We start from the raw sequence: 21,242 nt of genomic DNA, 5'->3' as shown, positions 1-21,242 counted from the left end.
AAGAGCTCAGCTCTCAAACACTACAATGAACTAAAATTGGAGGCTTATCAAGGTTAAGCCCAGTGGATGCGAAGCATGTCCTTAGCGTTTGGAGGCATCTTGACCGCATACACGCCCGGCGCAAAGGCGCTGGCGCGGTTGCGGGCACAGAGACTGACGCGACGGCGGGCGCGTGCCGCCTCATCCCTGGCGTGACATCACATATCACGTGATGCAGCGATGGTGGCGCCGCCGCCGCGTCGCGCGCGACGGCGCGAACCGAAGCGTGGAGGCATGCGTGGAGGCCTCCGCCGGGCGACGTCCGACGGCGCGATATGAGGCCCCATCTGCAGCCGGTGTGACGTCATCACGTGACGTCACATCATGTGATCTCACTTCAAGGTCAATGGTGGCCACCGCCGGGAGGCGACCGACGGCGCGATATGAGGCCCCATCTGCAGCCGGTGTGACGTCATCACGTGACGTCATGTCACGTGACCTACTTGAAGGTCACTTGAAGGTCAATGGTGGCCACCGCCGGGCATCGCGCGAAGGCCTGAAACCTACGTTAATATGCTTCGCATAAAAAGCGTCGCCAAAGACAGTCACTTCGAAATAATGAATGCAGACGAGGCAGTCACTTGAGATGGAACATCTTTGCGGTTACTTATTCTACAACTCCCTGCTGGCGGCTGTCGCTTGGTCTCGGATAATAAAGACACGTGAACCCACGTGTGCTGCAGAAGTTGTGCCGACGAAGCTTCAAATGATGAAACAAGGGAATGCAAACCTAACAGATATTATTTGCTACGACGTGTGTCGTGCGACCTAACTGTAAGACTCGGGAACCATGACGATGTGGCCGTGAACGTAGGCCCTAACGACCCATCGTCGCCAGTGAGGTGGGGGCGAAGCCCCGAAGAACAGAGAGCAGGTTCACTGGTTTAGTGGTACGGTGAACCGTACTTAATTGACGAGGACACCGTTAGCTATAACTTTAAGCCACATGACACTTAATCGCCAATTACAAAGTACACATCTTCGAAGAAGACACAAGACATCGACTAAACTGAAACCGAAACCAAATCCACATATACAACAGCTGCATTCGTCACTGGGTAACGGAAGGTGAAGTAGAAGAAGCACACTGGCGGCCATGGCTGACACTTTTGGGCTCAGCCGCGACAGACACCGCGATAAACACCGCGATCAGCGCTCCCGGGCGATATCCCGCCGGACCGAAAAGCGCCGGCATGCGCGAGCAGGGAGCCAGGACGCCAGGGCGGCGGTCACGGAGCACACCCGCGACAAGACTCCAGACTCGACCAAGTCCGTCGTTGCCAAGACCACCCACATGCGCTCGGCTCAGGCGCTCAGCTTCTGGAGCATGTACTCTAACGTAGCGGCACACGTGCATCCCAGGTGAGAAGTGCGCAGTGACGCGAGGCTGGTAGAATGAAGAACTTAGAGTTTCGCAGGCTCGGAGCATATTTTGCTGTCGCCAGTCAAATGTTGGTACGCCGAGTATCGCGTCTGATGTTTAAAGACTGCCAGCAAAAGTTTGGAAGTCAATTGATACCTGGCAAAGTACTCGCTGTCCTTGGTTTCAGATGTGCCACGCACGGCGCAGTGACAAATCTCAATTCTTGTAACTCGTCCAGGCTATCCTTCAAATCAGTGTTGCTTTTGACGAAGAAAAAATACTGGGGCTCTGCCGATAGTGCCGAGCTTTGGATGTCACGGGATAAAAAAATTTGCTGAAGAGACGGGTGTGCTAATTTCAAGCCAGGGTATGTACATCAGCAACTACCCGTTCACTGTCGTACTGCTAAAAACGAAGCTACACAGCTAACGAGCTATTACTCCCTTCGTTGTAATCTTCCCCGCTCTTGTAAATTATCGTAAACGCATTGAACTAACATCACTCCGACTTCAAGCTTTTAATGATAATGATGTCGCCGCTGCACCATTCGCAACGGGTGCGCATTTGATAGGACGGTGTCCGATCAGGTTGCATAATAAAGACCAGAGTAAAAAAAAAACAGGAAAAATAGTCTAAAGTAAGCATAAACGTGCCAAACGTCTCCCTTGCTTGTCGCGCAACCTTCCGTTTATGGAGCGCTCACTAAGGCCTACCACTCTGCTAAGCAGCGCTTAGCTAGGCTATGTTCGACTACGCCGTGCCATCTGCTAGATGTCTTAGGGGGGGGGGGGGGGGGGGGGGGGGGTTGGTCCCCCCTTCCCCCAATCTCACTCCGAAACCCAATCAAGAGTAATCAACACAGTCTTAAAAAATGACTCCCTTGAGACGAGTGAATTCTAACTTAGGAAGTTACCGTGAACTGAATTGTAAATATTCGTACATACACTTCGTTTTGCAGAGGCTTCATCACGGTGGCCGACCTAGTGTGTGCCTTGTCCACCATTCTGGCCGTCGCGGTGCTCATCCTGAGCCTGAACGTGGTCGTGGGCAATGCGCTCAGCAGGCGGTCGACGCAAGTGTTCGTGAGCGGCGATTTCGGGCACGTCCAAGGCCTGACTCAGATGGTGCTGGGCCACACAGAGGTGTACGCCTTCCTGGGCGTGCCCTACGCACACCCTCCGCTTGCAAAGCTGCGCTTCAGGAACACCTTCATCCACTACAACGCCACCACCACCAAGGTGCCATGCCACTTCCAATGCCTTTGTGCAGCCTTTTAACCGACGGTGATTCCTGCAAATCGCAGAAAAGTGAACCTCACTTATTATTGTGGCCACCGTTCCTCAGCAGCGTTTAGTGCAATTGTTTAGCAGGCTCATCGGGGGAAAAAAAAAATCGTAGTCGGTCACATAATTGCCAGGACCGGAAGTAACATCGCCAGACCGGAAGTGACAAGTATACGTTTTGATGTATCATACCATGAATGAATGACACAAAACACGCTGTACAGACATCAGCAGTTTGTAATGCTGTTGCATTGTCAACGCATACAATATATTTAGGTGTCCACTGTTAATGTCTGTAAAGCTGCCAATATATCGTCAGCTGTTAAGCGCCCGTTTCCGGGTTTCTCGTCGGTGTAGTAGTAGTAGTAGTAGTAATATAGTAATAATAGTTGGTGTAACCGGGGGATGATTGCCATGGGAGCTACACGGAGGGTGGTTACCATGGAAGGAAGACGGTATGACAAGAGCAGAGGAATGCGTAACCGTAAGGTGTGTTAACGTAGAAGGAGAAGGTTATGGCGAGTATGAGGAATGTCCAACCGGAGTAATAAAGTATGTATGATTCGTTGTCATTGATCAGTTGATTTATGCATATTTCCTGCTGGTTAGTAGTGCTTGCTGATTCGATATTTTTATGTTGTATTCCATTTAATCAATTTCTGTCTAACTCTGCCTTCGTGTTTTTTTTTTTTTTTGCGCGTGAACATACGTTACGCTGCTAAAATTTGTGCAAATCTACAAAGCGTGCAGTACTCTGATATGGACAGCTTAAAAGGTATGCGATGCTGCCTGTTTACCTCCGCTTATCATGCGATGTGCCGCGCCATGTTGCGCTAGTGACCCGTTCCTGTGCGCTCTGTCAAGAAGATAGTTTATCTTTATAGCATGAAAATGTTCTTTTGGTTGCACTTACACAACCTTCCCTGTACACAGTCCTGCCAACTTCAACTTCAATGATGTCTGACGCAGCTCTGCAACTCGAAATCTAGATGTACTGAAGCATGACACTTCATACGTGTACCTGTTTGCTTCTTATAATTTTGGTTGTAGAGGCCTACAATACTGTCAAAACAGGGTCATCTCGTTTTGTTTGTTTTTTGGTCGTTGTTAATTTTGTGTGGTTTAGTAGTGGTGGGGCAAGAGGGGTATATACCACTTTAACATTCCGAAACTGCGAATGGACCGTGAAGGACGCCGTATTCGAAGGATCCGGATTAAGTTCGACTATCCGAGGTTGCACTGACATTGCACAGTGAAAGAACGCCTTTGCATTCCGCTTCCGTCAGAATGAGGCCGGTGAGATCAGGATTTGTTATGCGTTCAGGAGCTAAAGGCCAAAGCAGCCAAGCCAAAGTGGAGGGCAACGTGCACGTTTGTTAGCCCCTCAGAAACGGTAGTAGTTTTAAGTTTTTAACGGAAAAGAACGAGATATCCAGCTAGCATTTTGTTAATGGAAAAAATAAAACATCAAGAGCCCAACGTACACACCGACCAAACTTCCGACCATGTTGACAGCGCTTCGAAATCACAATTGATGACAGGTTTCAAGCCAAAATCAACCATTTGGTGCAGTTGCTACATTTTTTTTGTTGTTTAACTCCGGCGCCATATCGTACTGCTCTCAAAAGCGAGCATGACAGATTCTTTCGGTGCTGCACTCCAATACACTGCATAGGAGGCCACCATTTTCCTCTCAGCCTGCTTTGTTCAATCGTCAATAACTGGCCGGGTGGTTACGGTGGTGCCACAGAATATAATTTCATCTAGCCTTCGACCGTTTTGCCAGAACTCTGTCGAAATGTCTGGTTTCCTTACTGGGGTGGCAATTTAATAGCAAGGCTTTAAATTGCTATCAGCAGCGCGACATGTGGGTATGCGTAGCCAGCGCTCCATGGCGCACGGTTGCTCGCTTAGACGACGGAAAAGTAGTCTTTGTCACCGTCTTGACGTGCTGGAGCTTCACAGCGCATGCAGCATTCATCCGCTGTTTAAGAATACTTTACTTTACATGGGCATTAGTAGCTCTTTCCGAAAATACTTAGCGCTTACATTCATTGGGCCCCTGATACTGCAGCGACATTGAAAGTGAAAATGCGACCACTCTCGCATAGTGGCTTTATCTCTGCCGCTTTTCATTGGAAAACACAAATGGGAAATCTAAACCGCTAACATAACCTGCTGTGGCCATGATAAGGCGGCAGTGTGGATGGCAAACGTGCTCCAACGCCGGGGAGCGCGGTCAGCAGACCCCGCCGCTGTTTTCAGAGCTGACCGCAAGATGAATATCACTAGCGCCCGCACAGGCAGCCCTCACGGCGTACAATCACCGTAGCCGTATTACGGACAACGCTTGCCGTTCGCTCATTCTATTAAAAGTCCTATACGCTTGTCGCAGGGCTTTGTGATCGACGGGACGCAGTCAAAGCCTGCTTGCGTACAAAGAACCTCCGACGACTCGCTGGCGGCCATGTCCGAAGACTGCCTGCACCTCAGCATATGGACAACGTCGCTTGGCTGCCGCATGCCTTCCTGCGCCAACAAGGCCGTGCTGGTATTTCTGCACGATGGCTCCTTCCAGACGGGGGGAAACAGGCAGCCCCTGTACGACGGGAGGTGCGCTCCGCCGCCAGGCGACTCACGTTACTTGCTCGTTACTCCGTTCCTAGGGGGCGCAATAACCTGTCGCGACGTCCTCTTTCTGATATATTGCCAACTGCGAACGGTGGATTTGTGCCCTCTAAAACTGCTGTTTTTGGTGACGGTGCGGTCGGAAATAGAAACACCTATTACGTGAAAAGATGCGACGTAGTGAAGCGTCACAGCTTTTGAAAGATCCTAGTTGTGAACAATTCCGTTAGCCCCGTGTTTCAATTAGGAACGCGATTACTGGCAGGTTCTCTCAGATCATGAATGGCAGCTTACCGATATCCCTCAAGACAAAAGTACACAACAGCTGTATCTGACCGGTACTCACCTATGGGGCAGAAACGTGGAGGCTAACAAAGATGCCTGAGCTTAAGTAAGGACAACGCGGCGAGCAATGGAAAGGAAAATGATAGGTGTAACGTTAAGAGATCAGAAGCGGACGGAGTGGGTGAGGGAACAAACGCAGGTTACTGACATCCTAGTTGGAATCAAGAGGAAGAAGTGAGCTTGGGCAGGGCATGTAATGCGATGGCAAGATAACCACTGGTCCTTAAGAGTAACGGACTGGATTCCAAGAGAAGGCAAGCGTAGCAGGGGGTGACAGAAAGGTAGCTGGGCGGATGAGATTAAGAAGCCTGCAGGGATGGGGGTGGCCACAGCTGGCAAAAGACAGGGTTAATTGAAGAGACTTGGGAGAGGCCTTTGCCCTGCAATGGGGGCTGTCATACTGCTGCTGATGATGATCTTCTAGTACCCTCTCACGTTCTTTTGGACGTGCTTGCATGATTAGGACCTCGCGGATCACCTACGGGTTCTACGCTCTAAACAAGAATACGCCTATATGTGAATAAAAGGGGAGTAAGCTCTCCTCTAGCGCACTCCCTTTTATGAAATGAAGTGCGAGACAATTACTCCTTTTTTACTCCTTTCGTGTTTAGGGTGAAGCGGCGCGAGCGCTCCTCTTCATGAGACTTCGGTACTAGCCACAAACAAGGACCCACATAAAGTCTGCGCAGCTGAAACTCCCATCAACCAGTGCTCACATGTGCACCGTGGTGCCTGTTCCGTATAGGTACCTGTCTGCACTCGGCGACGTGGTGGTGGTAGTGCCGAACTATCGCCTGGGCGCCCTGGGCTTCCTGAGCGACGGCAGCGACGAGGCTCCTGGAAACGTGGGCCTCGGTGACCAGATGCTGGCCCTCGAGTGGACGCGCCACAACATCGCCGGCTTTGGGGGCAATGCCTCCAACGTGGTTTTGGTTGGCTACGGCGCGGGCGCCACGGCCGCCGGGTACCTGCTCTTCAGCGAGGCAGCGGGTGTCGCGGAAGCTCGTGCGGTGCCCCGCCGCGCTATTCTCATGAGCGGGAGCCCCTTCACGAGGTACGCGTATATGACCACCGCTCGAATATTGCACCTCAAGGACAGATTGTGTCTCCGCATATTTATAAATACCACTGAGTAGCGCCGCCCATTATATTGTGTGGGGAATAAATTGCAGAATTCGTAATCTCATTCTTGGAAATCTTTTTTGCGCACACAAAGACGATACAATAAGACAACGGAGACGGGATGGAGCGCAATACTCCGTCCTGTTTCCCTTGTCTGATTGTGTCGTCTTTGTGTGCGCAAAAAGATTTCTGAGAATGATCCAACTAGCCCCACAACGCATATTACTGGAATACCTTTCTTCTACAGTTCGCTCTCCGTCCTGTCTCCCTTGTCTTATTGAGTCGTCTTTGTGTGCGCAAAAAAGATTTCTGAGAATGAACCAACTAGCCCCACAACGCATATTACTGGAATACGTTTCTTCTACAGTTTGCGCTCCGTCCTGTCTTCCTTGTCTTATTGTGTCGTCTTTGTGTGCGCAAAAAAAGATTTCTGAGAATGAACCAACTAATCCCACAGCGCATATTACTCAAGTATTTGCATTATTTGCCTCGAATGAGTAACAGGGACGGCACTGCACTGCACAGAAATTATGAATACGTGACATGGGCTCTGGGCAGTAGCCGACACCTATGATTTGCGGTCTGTGGTTTTGTGGTCTAGGCCTGTATTACAAATTCAATTCCATTAAGGAATTGAAAACGCTCAGCGCCTGGCTGATCCAGCGGAAGTGGTTGTGGCTCTCAGTTGCAGTATAAGTGCAGTGGTGCGTCTGCGCCCGTGATATATAAAGCTTGCATGACCGGCTCTTGCGAGCTAAAGATAACCTATTTTAAGCCAGTTTACACGGACTTAAAGCAGTATCATGAACCCGACTGTTCATTAGCAAACAGGACGAAACTCGTGGTCGATGTCTTCTCGCTTAGCTGCTACGCAACTTCGGTGGCATCCAGACTGCTTTGACACCGCGATCCTTGGAGAAAGGAGAACCGCGAGCGATTGTTGCAAGTGTGCTACCAAGAGTATCAACGTTGTAGCTCCGTCTGCACTGGTTGGGGCAGCGCAGCAAGAAGTTGTCTCCGAATTGAGAGCGTTTCGGTAGCGAACCGAACCTCAGTACTTCATGGCTGATCCGACGACGCTTTGTGTTGCAGTTGAATGTTATGCATATTCGGTTTTATAGCCTCATTCAATCCGTGACCGCTTCGAAGAACGGAACTTGAATATAGGCCCAAATACTAGGAATTGGCGCACTATTGGAGGCAGTGAAGTTTGGGTGCCTGCAGTAGGGTTACTGCTGTCACTTCGCCCTTGACAAGGGCAAACTGCCTACACTGTTGAAAAAAAAAAAGAATGGTAGTCTCCGTAACTAACGATGAATGTAGCAACTGCTTCTCACATACCTACTGCCTGCAGGTAGCGAATGCTAGGTAGTACATTTACTACCTCTAGAAGGTAGTGACTGGAGCTACCTTCAGTAATATTTACCACCTCTGGAAGGTATTAATAGTAACTCCTTTACCAGCCCTTAATGTCTACAGAAAAATAAAATGGTAGGAAATGCTCAGAATGTATGCCAAAGGAAAAAGCACGCCTCTTCTTTTGACATACATTCTGCAGGTCGTACGAACATAATGATTATAGGCAGATTTCATTACACTGTGGAACGCTAACTACTGGAAGCGTTTTTTTTTAATCAGAAAAAAAGACTTATATGTGTATCAGCGACACTCCAGTCTGCTCGAAGCAAAAAGAATAATATTTCTTGGCGACATGTGTGTAAGACTGTGAATAATTTCGTTTGCCGAATGACTTCATGAGTGCATACATGTGCGTGCGTTCTTTCTGAACAAACAGTTGTGAGTTAACGCCTACCTAGCCCTCTTTATGTGTCGCGCTGAAAAGAACGCTGCCTTGTAAACATGAACCAACTGGCCCCCAAGTAAACGCTGCTGCTTTACGCATGATGTAGCCCGGTTTACAGAAACTAGTTGCTGAACATTACAATCTGTGCAAAACGACACATATGACATCAGGCAGCAATGTTGTCCGGGGTGTTGCAGCTATCAATACTCGAATTCCGGTCAAGCATGCTATCGGACATTTTCTATTCAGTATAGTAACGGGTACCACCTAAAGCATGCGACTGCCGGGGACGTAGTAATGAGGTAGTATAAAGGTTTAACAGTGAAGAGAAGGCAGTAGTAGCAGCAGCTACTCCCTGTTTATTAGCTTTCTTCCTAAGAGTGTGGTGTCCCCCCTGAAAATCAACGAAATGGTAGGCAAATTGAAAAAAAAAATAACTTCTACCGCATTCCAGGTATCCCGATAACACTGAATTTCGACGCCAGCGCGTAGTTGAACAGGCCAAGCGGCTGAACTGCTTGAAGGGCCCTGACCCGGACCTTAATTGCCTGCGCAAGGTGGAAGCGCCTCTGTTCGCCAAGACAGCTACGTCTCCCATCTTCTTCCCCTCCTTCAGCGGACTCCTTCCTTTTCCTCCGCAAGAGTTGCTCCGGAAAGATAAGGTGAGTGCTGTTTTTCATCCCTATAGAGCACACTCATTGTGCTGGTGACAAGTGTACGGTAGCGGGAAGAACAACAAAGTGCATTGTTATCATGCATAATCAAGCAGGAGCGCTGTTACTGTTCTGAAACGAGAAGGAAAGAAAACATACATCACGTATAATAAGGGAGTAATTACTCATTGACATCCACCTGAGCGCAGCCATACGGCTACAAAAGAAAAGCTATACAGCTTTCTCAGAAACTTCGTAGTTAAAGAAAAATTCGTCCTGGTCCGGGGTTCGAACCCATTTTTGACCAATTTTTGACCATCATGGATAATGTAGGGGAAGAACGGAAGTTAAACGTACAGCCTTTGTCAAAAGTTTGGAGCCAAGGGGATTTTCTTCTGAAGCACACTGCCTGGTTCGTAATGCATCTCCAGCGCTCCAAATTTGCTGAAGGTAAGAAGATTTCTGGTCCTGCCTCCTCCAATGGGTAGGACTACCACGAATGTTACAGGAGTCCCACTGCGAGGCTTAGAAGCGAACCCCCTGGGCAAACTTTTGACAAAGACTGTACATATTGTACGCTTAAATTTGCTAGATGTGTGGTACACATCGAAGATCAAATCGTCGTCGGCATCTAGATGAATGAAGCTCCTGTTATCGCTCATTTCAGGTATTGTGGTAGACTTTCAGGTTATACACTGCCAAGTTGCGTACATTTATACTGCCATACCCAGAAATACTGGCAAACGCATCTTTCAAAAGGGAGTTGCTTATGAACGCAATTTTTTCATATGGCAAGATTCCGCTATAAAAAATCGGTATATATCCTCAGATATCCCATCGGAAGGCTTGCATTTCTTGCTGGTTACATTTTTTCTGTCGTCGTCGTTCCCCATTGGTTTGCTATGTCAGTTTTTACAATGGGGGAACTTTAAAATAACGATTTTTATAGGCATCGGAAAAACCCAGAATAATGAAAATTGAACAAACGCCAAGCGGGTTACGGAAAGCAGTTGCAATTTAAACTGCTAACATTATAAAATGAATTCTCAAAGGATGATAATAGAGATATAGAATCGATTTCATTGAAATGCCTGCACAATAAATATGTATAGTTCTGAAATATACTTTCTTTTTGCTTATCTTTTGTAACTTTTTACGCATTTCCTTTTGGTCACTTGTTTACTCTCGATGTGTTTTAATCATGTTGCTGTTAGATTAAACTTGTGCATATTTATACAAGTTAGAATCATAAATTCATTACTGCGTGTTTTGTATAGTTACTGATGTATGCACATTTTGCACTTGTGTAAGTTTTGCTCTCATTTCAAACGTTCTTAATACCGCAGCATGTGAGAGCACATTTAGTTTCAGAAATATTCGTACTATGATCGGTCTCTTTTTTCTTTTTGCGCTGTCTTTATTTGCATTGTAGTGGTGTACGGTCTTAGTCAAGCCTTTTCTGTCGTTATGTTTGTGCCGCAAATATCATTGAGATGCTGAATAAAGACTCTACTGTATTGTAAGAAGGGATCATTACGTCAGTATTTCTATAACAGTACCTTACAAAATTTCACAGTTGCCTCACAATTAAAACTGATGTTCAAGAATCTTGAACTTGACTGCTGCAGAACTACAAGTCGTAGAGAGAAAACAAGAACGCAATTATCAGTAAATAAAGAGAACATTATGCCATAAAACATAAGGCATATGGTTTACTCTAAACCTGGCCCAAGATAATACTCTGTGCAGTGCTGACTGTGAGCGAAGTAAAGGCGATGTCGGGCAGATAGGAGTAAAGCCTGGTCAGATTTTTTTTGGCGCACTGTTTTTTTTTTTTCGCATGACCTTTTTGAGTAAGAGTTACTAGAATTCAGTCGACTCCCCTTTTATTCAACAGGTGCGCATTACCGGTGTACAAGTCCTCTTAGGCTACATGGATGACGAAACCTTACATGCTGCGCAGCTTGTGCGCAGCATTTTAGATCTGTCCGATAATCTAAAGAAGGCTACCGAGGATCTCTTCCACGAGGTCGGCCTGAACACCTCCACCGCTGAGGCCGTCGTGCAATGGTACACAAAGGTACGAGTATCTCACTCAATTTTTTTTTCATCAATCCTGTCCAACCAGACCTGACGAACAGTCACTAAGATGGCCGCGCTTCCCCATCCCCAATACGGGTTGTAGCTTTCGGCTTAAACAAAAGAAAACGGTAAACATACGCAGAATTCATTTTTTTTTTCAAATTCACTTGTACAACAAAACCTCTATACGTCTTTTGTCCGTGACAAGCAAACTCGGTTAACCTCATCGACGTGCAGAGTGAGGGTCCGAATGTTCGCAGAATGGTGCGCAAGCAATACGCAAGCACAAACTCATAGAAAATAACTTTATAGCATGTACAAACGTTACGCGTCTATAACGCACCCCAGGGCAGTAATACTTTCACATTCCCACACGTAAGCAGTCATAAGTGTATCTACCGTTTTTTTTTTTGTGTGTGTGTGCTTTTTTGACCAAGTGGTTCTCCAACATGCATTAACATCACAGAGCACCAGGTTTTGAGCTTTTTGCCTCTATATAAATGCGGTCGCCAAGGTCGGGATTCAATCCGGAAACATTGCGCTCACCATTCACATGTCATAGCCACTGAGCCATGCCGGCCGACGTAAGTTTCCGCTTAATGAGTGGCGTTCGGGTCGTACACAGGGGTACAACGACGACATGGCGGAGGTATTCTACGAGATTCTGGCCGACCTTCTGGTGACGTGTCCCGTGCGCGACATGGGTCGCCTGTTGGCCTCGGTCAGCGGCAATCGCGTCTTCCGCTACGTCATCTCATCGGCGATCGCGGGCCCGGCGTCGAGCTCGGATGACATGCTGCGGCTTCTGTTCGGGGTGCCTTTCCGGCGGCCGCGCGAGCACGATGCCATGCGTGTCACCAGCCAGCAGGTCATCAGCCGTTGGTCGCACTTCGCCAGGACCGGGTGTGTTCCAGTCAACTTATGGGCTGTATGCTGCCCGATGGGTTGCCCAGTGATGACGCAGCAAGTTGTCAGCAGTGATACAAGCAGGCTCCCGCGCTCTTGTCTTCCTAAGCAGAGAAGCTGCGATAACACGTCAGATGAGGGCAGATATACACACGGAAGAACTGGATGTCAGCCTTTATTTCTTAGTAGACATGAACATAGGAACATAGTGTGACTGTTGATGACTATGTTTTAGCTCCATATATCGGCTCTCTTCATTTTGATCTCAAGAAATCAGAGTTTTCTTCGCACAGTTTTTAGATTAGGCCCTAAATATGCGTGGTATGGTTCTAGAAAACACAGAGCTTTTAAACGCTTTAGCTTGGCGTTTTGAAGCGCTTGTGTACGCTGTGACGCGAGGTGTTACGTGAATCGTGAGACTTCGCCCTTTTTGAGCAGCCAAAAAAACAAAGGAGAGAGAGATTAGAGCTGAGATCAAGATCTACAATTCAATACCGACCATTCGGAACATGAATGAGACAGAAAATTGGTTCATGTGAACTAAAGGGCGCCCGATCAAGTTCTCCTTCATGTACGCTATGTAGACGGCACTAAAGCTTCTGAAGGAATGAACCCTCAGCTTGAATTAAATGAATTCGAATTATAAAGTCTCACTGCACTAAGAAGTGCTGCTGTAATTAATAACCAAAGAAAGAGGTCTTTAGCGAAAATTTGTTTCGTCAGTCGATCGGTTCACTTTACTGTCTGCATATAGTCTTCCAATCTTCTTCATTTGTCGTCAGCATTATTTTAGCGCTTGCGTCCGGACAGCAAAAATGACTATGAGCTGTTTAGTTTTCAGTGTATACGAGGAACTTGACAGCAGGCTGGCGCTATAACGACGTCTTTCTCCTTTTGCAGACAAATTTCTGATGTCAGCGAGCTTGTGTACGGCCGATACAGCTTCAACGTCACTCGCGCTAGCGAATTTAATGCCGACGTGCTTGACGCTCGCAAAGAATACTGCAACTTTTTAAGCAGAGTCATTGCCTGATGACGTATCCTACCAGCAATCTCCACCTCCAAAATATATGTACCGCTCTTCAATATAAATGCTGCTTTCCTTTTACAATTTGTTCGCACATTGCAAATGTGTCCAAAGATGCGTGTGCAAAGCATGATCATAGATATGTTGCATGTGCCAATTATACTGACGTCCACGTGGACGTCATTACTCCAGCGGAGTTGTCTAGCTGCTGACTGATTTCAATCCGATTTATACTTTTAAATAAATATGCGAGTATTACAAATCCACGCACCAAACTCTTCCCACCCCGTGCAAAGGGCTGGGGAAGGTCAACGAGCGGGTACTCCTGCGCCTGCTCAGCAACACGATGTTGTGCCCGGCAACTCTGCAACATTTCGATCGTCAATTCGACGGGCGGTGCTCACGCTGTGGGGAGCTGTCTGACACTTACCACATGGTGTGGGCCTGCCAGCAGAACCCATCCCTACCCCCTATCCCAAACCCCACCCGAGAGGACTGGGAGGCGACCCTGTCCGGTTGCTGCACCCTCGAGGCCCAAAGGGCCTTAACGCAGCGCGCCCGGGCTGCGGCAAACGCCAATGGGGTACCTGTCTAGGCATCCCACCTAGTGGTCGTAAGGGCGTGACCCTTCAGGTCACGACCCCCAACACCTCTCCCTATGATTTAATAAATGTTTTCACCACCACCACCAACTCTCACATTTCTAAAACACATCTATTTCTAAAACACATCTATGTCCTCAGCTCCGGTCTTCAAGCGATGTTTCAGCCTTGACTGAAAAATAGCATTCAGACCAGTTTCCATCTTCCAGTACGGACAGCCTGGCTTTACCAGAACTGCTGCTTGTGTTGCGTTGGGTTTTATGACGCATAAACAAGACAATTATGCGTCAAGCACAGGTTTACCACAACTGGTACACCTTATGATGTTCGACATTTCGAACCACATTGCCGACTGAGAAAAGTTAAAAACAGAATTCAAATTTTGATCTTGACGGCCATCAATTTCGCAATATAACCTTGCCCCCTTAAATAAAAAAAAATGAAGAATTTTGATTACTTCATTTAAGTTAATTAAAAGGCTAAATATTGATTCATATGAGATACATAATGTTCGCCTTGCTGTGCAGTCCTGCTCAACAGTCCGCACATACGTGTCTCTCACAATTTTTAAAATAAAAATTTGCAAAGGTTAAAATAAATGCTCTATGTATTAGGTCTATAAGGCGTCATTGTTAGAACTATCTTCCACATAAAATAGCAACCAAGAAAATATACGCGGGAAAAAAAATCCTTCGGCACAGTATTGACACTATGCGGTGATAAACCAGTCCACTCATAAATTGATGTACCAAAAACAAATAGCGGATTTCGCTACCCTAAACGGAAGTTCTTTTTGACCGCAGGTCCTTGTGATTAAGCGGTAGTGTGGCGGCTCCAAAAGTTTTGTTGCGAGAGCTACACTACCCACAGTCTCGTCATTGCGCCGTGCGTCTGGAAGGCCAGTTGCGCGCATGCGCGAGGAGACGAATGACGTTAAAGCAGGCAGCTGGCGCCACGCAGCAGCGGGACCGCGGAGCAGCCGCCGCTTGCCTCGCCAGTTGTGCGCATGGGCGAGCAGCCGAGTGACGTCAGCGCTGGCGCGCCTTACTGCGCATGCGCAAAGGGAGGGTCTGATGCAGTAGCGGAGAGCCAATGGAGGGGTATCTGTTGTTTCAGCCAACGTCTTCGCTTCGGCGGACGTGGCTGTTGCGACGCGCGTCTTTTCATTCTCATCTTTTAATAGACCGATTTCACAAAGCCTACTGCGCATGCGCGCGTTTACCGGAAGTAGCCAGCCGCCATCTTGGTTGTAGTCCTTCGTGGCGTCGTCTGCACGACAGCCCACATTACTTTGCGCTTTGACAAGCATTATACCCGGTCACACTTTCCGCAGTTTCGTTTATTGTGTTGAGCTCTATAAAGGAAACAGAGGCTCCACGGCGGAGTTTCGAGGGGTGTAATGCTGATCGCGGTTGGAGCAGCGCAGAGAGGGTGGTCAGTTGCCCCTTGAAGTGGAGTGAACGCGGTGGCGACGCTGCGCTTGTTACTAGAACCTTGCTTTGGAAAATGCTGCAGGTGACGATGCAAACGCGCTTGACCGCCGCTTTCGTTATTTTTGTCAGCAGAATATTTCAACGAATAGCGATGCACGCGATTTAATTAACGTCTTCGGACAGTATTTACATTTCTTGCCACCTCATTTAGCTGTTTCAGTATTCGCTGTATTCATCCAGGCATTCGCTATAGACGTTGTGCACAGCGTTTGTTGTCTTTATGTTTTCATCATAGCCCTTGCTGAAAACTGGCCATGAGATAGTTTTTTTTTATTCACGTAAACACATAAGTGTATTCACGACGTGCTCGGCGCGTCACCAGCAGGAAAGGTGAGCATTCGAGCGAGCTATGCCGTTTTTCTAAATGGAGATGTGACAAATGCTTGTGTTCAGTGCAAAATGAGAAAAAGAAAAGCCAATTGGGGAGCTTTTGAGTACGTCTAATTAGGGTATAGGGGTTTTTTATTTCGTGACCAATAGTTTTATTTTGATTATTGCTACACTAATTACTTTTTTATTTAGGTTAATTAATCTTTTGCCAGGGCGTCTCCAGTACGACTCACTTTCGCTATTTTCGCAGTACGAGTACAGTAGATCGCCCATTTTTTTTTCGAAAACAACGGGCAAAATGTGGGTGATATCCCGGCATAAATGGCATGTGGCTAATGCTGGAATCCCACTTATGCTCAAGTACCAGTGAGCAACAAAACGTTAGGAATTATTCCACATTTCTACAGTTTTATAGCCTCGCTTTCTCATTCCGTGAAATAGAGAAAGCATTATCGCTGCTATGGCCGCTCGAGACATCACGAGTGAATACATGTATCAAACGAACATTGTGGATTCCTGCATATAACAATAAATCTGAGAACAATTGTTCCCTCACAACCTTGCACCGGGCAGAAATCTCTGCAGAGATGGCTTAACGACACAGCACGAAGGTAAATCCTATCGCCTTCTTTTTAACAATTTAAGGGACCGCCAAAGCTCAGCGGCACGTAAAAGGCATTTCATGCAGCTTCAGAACTTGAAAATTTGCCATTTGTCAATGTCCACTGATCAACAGGGACAATACGGCTAAATGCACTGAACACGGCTGCGGCGGTTGAATTTCTTTGGAGGAGAAATTCTAGAGGCCCGTGTACTGTGCGATGTCAGTGCACGTTAAAGATCCCCAGGTGTTCAAAATTTCCGGAGCCCTCCACTACGGCGTCTCTCATAGCCTTAGTCGCTTTGGGACGTTAAACCCCATAAACCAAACCAAATGCTCTGAACAGGACTTCTTCACCTGTCTTTCGTGAACAGCTGCTACGCAATGTCTTGGGTACTTTTTCTCTTCTATAAAACGGAAAATCCGGGACCCTCTGCTTCGCACAGTTGTCGGAGCTCATGACACTCGTTAGGTGTCCATACTTGTGCCGCAAATGCAGCATTCATGCAGAGAAACATCGTGTGGCGACGCTAACAGGGCTGCTTCTTGCGCGTGCGCCACGCACCGCGCCGACGCGGCCGCCGGCCGGAGTACCACAACTCCCAGAGTGCATCGCGGCGGCGGTGGCGTAGCGCAACTGCTTGTGAAATCGGTCTATTCTCCTCTACCTGCACGAAGCAGCGGTGGTGGCTCGGCTCGAGCCAGTCGGCAGGCCCGTGCATTTTCCTTTTCATCCTTCTCTCAGTCGCAGCAACAACAACATAGCGGAGAGCCATTGCCATGGCACAGCAGCTTGATCTGGCCATGGAGAAGAAGGTAGACGTTGAGCGGCTTCGCAAACATGATAAGCTCAACTCGTCCGACCCTGAGGTTGTGGACTGGAGTTGGCTGTCGGGGAAAGGAAGAACGATCGGTGCAAGGCCAAGGGAGCGGTGGAGACGCCTGAGGAGCGAGAAGAGCGCCTAGCCAAGAGGCGACGCCACTACGCGGAGTGCTTGCAGCGTCGCGCGTTGGCCCAGCTGGATGAGCCGTCTTCCGAGGACGTGAAGGCTCGGCGCATGACCGACCACTAGATCAGACTGAGTGTTCCAGTGCGACGCGCGCGTTTCAAGCGGACTTTACGGTTACTTTACGGATCACCGGGCCGTCTTTCTAGCAGTCAATAACGTTCAATAACACGTACCGCCTTCACCACGAGTCTCGTTTTTAATGTCTGACATGACGATAAGCAAACCAAGGAATGCCGTACCTCTCGCTACGTATAGCCTGGAGTAGCTGAGCTAAGCCACTGCCATTTTTTCTTTCTCAATGCTAGAAATGTCTTCTTTTCTTTTTTGCTGTTTCAGGACGGCGCAGAGAACCACCCACTTCATCCGCAGGCTCGTGAGGGAAGCCCCTTGTGTGGACGCAGGGATCCTCCTTCATTCGAAGCGTTCAGTGACCGGTTCATCTCAGAACACACAAAATCACTGCTCCGCGAAACGGAACCCATTCAGAAGGCCACGCCGAAGGCGCACCGTACAGTATCAGAAGCGAGCAAGCCTTGCATTTACCTCTTGCGGATTCCGCCTCCTCGTGCAGACACACCGACAGGAAAACCAGAAAGAGGACGAGCTGTGGCGCCGAAGCATGAAGCTCGCGCACGCTCGCGGGTGGTACGCATGGCGTCTCCTCCGTTTCCTTTCTCTTACCTCCGTTTCCGGTTCCGGGCGGCGGCCCAAGAGGTGTCGGCGCTGCAACTCGGGCGTTATCCGCCGCTCGTTGCGCACGCGTCTCGGTACGGCCCCGCGACTGAGCAGCCTTGCACACGGGTCGGCAACGATCGTCTCACTACGCGCGCGCAGACAGCATGCGCGTAATCAAGCGCGGGGCAAACCACTCCTCTTTTACGAGCTTTTAAGAACTGTCCATTAACAGTGTAAAAACATTTGATCAATTTTCTTTTTGATAGCGTGAATATGCCGAACGTTCGTGCTTTTTTTTTTTTACGAAACTTCGCAGCAGTTAGTGGACAGCCTTAACAGCTATCTGAAAATTTTAAATGTTTTCTTGAATAGGTGCTGAAATATTGGAACGACAAATTGGCCCGTGTGCTGGATTCCCATCTCCCCTTAATCCCATATACCACGAGATACCACCTCTGAGATCACTCGCTTTCTGGCAGGAGGACCATGCCGATGCCCGTGTTATAATATTCATCAGGTTTTAAGCCTCGGAACTGCGGACATCCCTTGAAAGGACCAGGGTGTAACTGTCACGGTTACATCAACAGTATACAAGCACTCAAGAAAACAGATGCAGAGGAGTAATAAGCGTGCGTGCAGCACACGCGCAGGGTTTTATTAAATTATACTAATATTTCCTCATCCGGTAAGACGTCCGCCATGGCGTTGTATATCCAGTCCACGAAGTTTGAGACTCTCGTGTAGACGCCGGGGTAAGAGGCCGACCCGCAGTCGAAACCAAACGACACTGTGCCAACAGCTTCGAAAAACTTGCGCCCGTTCCGGTTCGAGTTTATCACCAGTGGCCCTCCCGAATCTTGCTGCAAAATGAATAAAAAGTACCCGGTCTTAGGAATAGGACTGAGGCCTACAACACATTGCTAGAATGACAATTCACTGCTTTTTCTTTTCCTTTTTTTTTGTGTACGCATTCTAGTCTAAACACAAAATTGTCCAAATAGTCCACTCCTTGTATACATGAGTGCGTTCGTATCCGCAGTGCTCCCTGGCCAATCCCCCGCCGTGGGTATGTGCCATTAAGCCTGAGGACATCATCATCATCATCGCAAGTGATCGGCAACATTGTAGCTCTCTGCACTGCAGGACATAGGCCTCTCCCACTGAGCCCCAGCCAGCTCCGTCCTTAGCCGCGGCCATCCTGTCTCGGCACATTTCTTAACCTGCTCAGAATGCTGGCGATGTGAAAACAAAGAGCAAGCGACGGACAGAAACCGCGCCTTTTGTGCAATTATTGGCTTGAGCGTAAAAGATGGCGGAAGAGGGCAACAGCTGGGATGCCAAGGGTAGATAAACGTTGGTGGAAAATGCAGAGAATCAAATTTGATGATATTACAATTTTTTTTTCGTATAGAGCAGCCGCTGCAGGCGCACGGTAATGTTAACTGTAGGGATATTGAAGAAGCATTTGTCCTTCATACGAATCTTGCCAGGCTGAAATCGATGATGGTGATGATGAATGGCTTCCCGCTGGTAAGCTTCCATAAAACTGTTCCGTCCCCCATGTGTCATTTTTTGTCTACAGATTTTCATTCCCAGGCGAGGTGAATTCGCAACGGGAACCAAGGAACGTTATGCACACCCATCATCACATCGCGTTTCGTAAGCGTAGCAAACGGAAAATTCAGGGGGCACTTTGACTGTCTAAAGTGCGCAGAGGCGAAAGCGTTTTCCGCACCACTTTGCCTCTGTGGCACTGGTGACGTCACCACTGGATTACGTCGCACATAATTGATGACGAAGTAATAACAAATCGCTAATTAATGACTAATTACTGATTAATCACGCAGCACTAATTGACTGCTAATTAATGGCGCTTAAGCTTCGCCTTTAGGAGTGGAACGCGAAAGCGTGTTGTAGCGCTGCCAGGGAGTCCACGGAACGCCACCACCCGTTCGGCGCGATGCCTTGCCCTTTGAACGCAACGCTTTTTGAGGAAAGGAAATGGCGCTGTAATTTTCAGTCATCTCGGTGAACACCTTAACCGCACCGTACAGGAAGGGAGGAAGTGGCAGTGAAAGAAGAAAGAGGGGCCGTAATGAAGAAACTGAAAATTGTATTTGAGGAAAGGAAATTAAGCAGCAACTGTCTCACATATCTCGGTGGACACCCGTCAAAACGCGGACACATCTGTCGTAATGCTACTTCGCTGTGCTTTCTAGGGCAGGTTAAGCGTCGTCCAAATGTTTGTCCTTTCAACTGTTGCTTCGGTTCCCAGTGGCCTCAATACTAAGCTTATTCTTGCCAGTATAGAGGTTGACAAATTTGTTTCCAATGTATTTTTCTCTTGCTGCTCCCCCTCCTGTGGGCCGGCTGGTGGTAGAGGCGGGAAGGAGTTGGACCTCGATCGGCTCCTCGATGTCTCTCCCTCTGAGCTGAGCCATCGCTTGGGTGGTCGCCCGCGTTGGTCGCTCCGTCCTCTTCCTCCTGTGGGTTTTGGCCTCGCTTTTTTCAATCTCTCTCGGCACTCCTTGGATCCGGTCCGGTGTGCCTCGCCACAGATTATGCACTTGGGCGCGCACTCGTGGTCGTCGGGCGGGTTCGAAACTGCGCACAGTCCGCACACAATAATGTTCGGTGTGGAGCACACGTCGGAGCGGTGTCCTTGCTGGAAGCAGGCGTAACACACTTGCCTAGTGGGGCGGTACTGGTAGCATGGTACTTCTCCGTAATAAATGACAAATTTCGGCAAGACTGGGCCGTCGAACGTGAGCACTGCCGTCTTGGATTTTCCGAGCATCCTTGCCTGAAGTATGGTGACTCCTTGAGTTCTGACTCGTAAGTGTGCTTTGAGTTCTTCAGGACGGGTACCTGGGTCTACACCGTGGATCACGCCGCGCAGGACGTCTTCCGGCGCCGCCACGTAAGCGTTTACATCATAAGTCTTTCCGTCGAATTTGAGACGGGTAATGTGCCGCACTAGCTGAGCCGTTTGCTCGTTCGGGGTGCTAACGATAATGATATTGGATCCGGTGCGAAGCCTTACAAGTAGGTCCTCATCCTTGCATTGCTGGCTGCACGCCATGACAATGGCGCACGCTACTTGTTGGGTGGTGAGGGACTTCACCATGAGTCCTTTCTTAGGTCGAATAATGATCTTGTAGTCGCTTCTGGGGAGTGGCGGCATTCTTCGCCTAGGCCTGCTCTGCTCCCTTGATCCATTCTTGTTGCTGCCGGTCGCATCACCCGGTAATTTTCCACTGATTAGAGGCGGACGACTTC

At 48.4% G+C, this 21,242-nt stretch overlaps 3 protein-coding genes across 3 annotated transcripts in view; 2 read left to right on the top strand and 1 right to left on the bottom strand.

The window, feature by feature from the left end:
- Positions 1-1,135: 1,135 nt before the first annotated feature.
- Positions 1,136-10,880, top strand: LOC149371775 (acetylcholinesterase-1-like). Its single transcript, XM_089581089.1, has 6 exons — positions 1,136-1,401; positions 2,361-2,640; positions 5,081-5,298; positions 6,404-6,712; positions 9,039-9,246; positions 10,866-10,880. The coding sequence occupies exons 1-6, from the start codon at positions 1,136-1,138 to the stop codon at positions 10,878-10,880; spliced, it is 1,296 nt and encodes a 431-aa protein (XP_089437215.1).
- A 285-nt stretch (positions 10,881-11,165) lies between these two features.
- LOC149371774 (uncharacterized) lies at positions 11,166-13,258 on the top strand. Its single transcript, XM_089581080.1, has 3 exons — positions 11,166-11,317; positions 11,945-12,222; positions 13,126-13,258. Exons 1-3 carry the CDS (start codon positions 11,171-11,173, stop codon positions 13,256-13,258), a joined length of 558 nt encoding a protein of 185 aa, XP_089437206.1. The 5' UTR covers positions 11,166-11,170.
- A 5,365-nt stretch (positions 13,259-18,623) lies between these two features.
- LOC149371773 (trypsin 5G1-like) overlaps positions 18,624-21,242 on the bottom strand; it is a 30,081-nt gene continuing 27,462 nt past the window's right edge. Inside the window, exon 9 of the mRNA XM_089566065.1 lies at positions 18,624-18,823. Coding sequence (XP_089422191.1) covers positions 18,626-18,823 — 198 coding nt within the window. The 3' untranslated portion in view covers positions 18,624-18,625. The remainder of the gene's footprint in view (positions 18,824-21,242) is intronic.

This window comes from Amblyomma mixtum, chromosome 1 (genome assembly GCF_055824585.1).
Source record: "Amblyomma mixtum isolate Tamu chromosome 1, ASM5582458v1, whole genome shotgun sequence".
Taxonomy (NCBI): Eukaryota; Metazoa; Arthropoda; class Arachnida; order Ixodida; family Ixodidae; genus Amblyomma; species Amblyomma mixtum.
The sequence above is the reverse complement of the archived record's forward strand: the minus strand, read 5'-3'. Positions and strand labels throughout refer to the sequence as shown.